General features: G+C 54.0%; 1 protein-coding gene across 1 annotated transcript in view; it reads right to left on the minus strand.

The window, feature by feature from the left end:
- Positions 1-1,684, minus strand: part of LOC125481642 (protein capicua homolog) — a gene marked incomplete at its 3' end in the record, with an annotated part of 23,354 nt that overhangs the window by 18,732 nt on the left and 2,938 nt on the right. Inside the window, exon 2 of the mRNA XM_048593464.1 lies at positions 294-443. Coding sequence (XP_048449421.1) covers positions 294-443 — 150 coding nt within the window. The remainder of the gene's footprint in view (positions 1-293; positions 444-1,684) is intronic.

Below are 1,684 nucleotides of genomic sequence, written 5' to 3' on the forward strand. Positions count from 1 at the left end.
GGGACGGGGAGTGAGGTGCGCGCGAGGGGGACGGGGAGTGAGGTGCGCGCGAGGGGGACGGGGAGTGAGGTGCGCGCGAGGGGGACGGGGAGTGAGGTGCGCGCGAGGGGGACGGGGAGTGAGGTGCGCGCGAGGGGGACGGGGAGTGAGGTGCGAGCGAGAGCATGACTACATGTGGGGGACAGTGAAACTCAGAGAGAGATAGTGCGACTAGGACAGTGAACGTGCCTGAACAAGGTGGACACTACAATATTTTCGAGAGTACGGAAGTCAGCAAGCAGTACCGCACATACCTTTAACCTGATTGGATGCTCCAGCCTGACATGTGGGCTGCTCAGCCTCTGTCGGTTGGACAGAGGAGTCGGGCTGGCTGGGAGTGAGGAAGGGAACCAGCGAGTGCCAGGGAAAGACAGGGACGGAACGTGGTTCCACATTGGTCCAGACTGTTAGGAGGAATGGAGCAATCAGTACAGGCCCGAAACCACAGAGCGAAGCAGCAAACAGACAGCGAGTAAGGCAGCTTTTACCCAATCACTAATGCAGGCAGGTCTGAGACAGACCTGGGGGTATCTGTCCCAGAGATGTCTGCTCCAATTCAGTTCCAACAAAATTACTACCAACAAAATCTCACACAGTCCCGATTTACCACACATTCACTGTCACATTCACACAGCCCCAATCCAACACACATTCATGGCCGGAAAGTGGATATTGCCGGTTGGGCCAGTGTTTCTTGCTATTCGGAGCCGGAACTTGAGAAGGTTGTGGGGATCAGTCGGATAGAGTGACAGACCTATCCCCCACCGGTACTGTACCCCAGTGTTATACAGTGACAGACCTGTCCCCACCGGTACTGTACCCCAGTGTTACACAGTGACAGACCTGTCCCCACCGGTACTGTACCCCAGTGTTACACAGTGACAGACCTGTCCCCACCGGTACTGTACCCCAGTGTTACACAGTGACAGACCCGTCCCCACCGGTACTGTACCCCAGTGTTACACAGTGACAGACCCGTCCCCACCGGTACTGTACCCCAGTGTTACACAGTGCCCAGCTCCTCTGGTGGGACATGAGAGTTGCTATCTTCACTGCGTTTGCTTACAATCCAACAACAACATTCATCGAGACGACACCCTGACATGCTGAGAGCACTCCAAGTCCATTAATATTCATACTCACAGCGGGCCTGTGCCTTTTCCCAGGTTATTTTAAACTGTGTCTTTTGACGAAACACAGCAGGCTGCGAGCACACAGCAAGCTCCCACGAGTGTCAGTCGGTGATTGCTTTGAGCCGATGCCCACTGAGGGCCCGGAAGCCAGGACGGCGGGGTGTCCTCGAAGCTCCGTTGTGTGTTGTTCAGAATGGTAGCTATGGGATAAGTGGGGTCAATAGGACCTTGATCAGATGGGCCAATGGGCCGAGCAGTGTCAGATGGAGTTTAATTTCGATAAATGTGAGGTGCTGCATTTTGGAAAGGCAAATCAGGGCAGGACTTATACACTTAATGGGAAGGTCCTGGGGGGTGTTGAAAGTGGAGTTGCAGGTACATAGGATAATGAGGAAGGTGTTTGGTACACTTGCCTTTGTTGGTCAGTGCATTGACTATAGGAGGGTCATGTTGTGGATGTACAGGACATTGGTTAGGGCCACTTTTGGAGTATTGCGTTCAATTCTGGTCTC

This window comes from Rhincodon typus, unplaced genomic scaffold (genome assembly GCF_021869965.1).
Source record: "Rhincodon typus isolate 14 unplaced genomic scaffold, sRhiTyp1.1 hic_rhity00002924, whole genome shotgun sequence".
Taxonomy (NCBI): Eukaryota; Metazoa; Chordata; class Chondrichthyes; order Orectolobiformes; family Rhincodontidae; genus Rhincodon; species Rhincodon typus.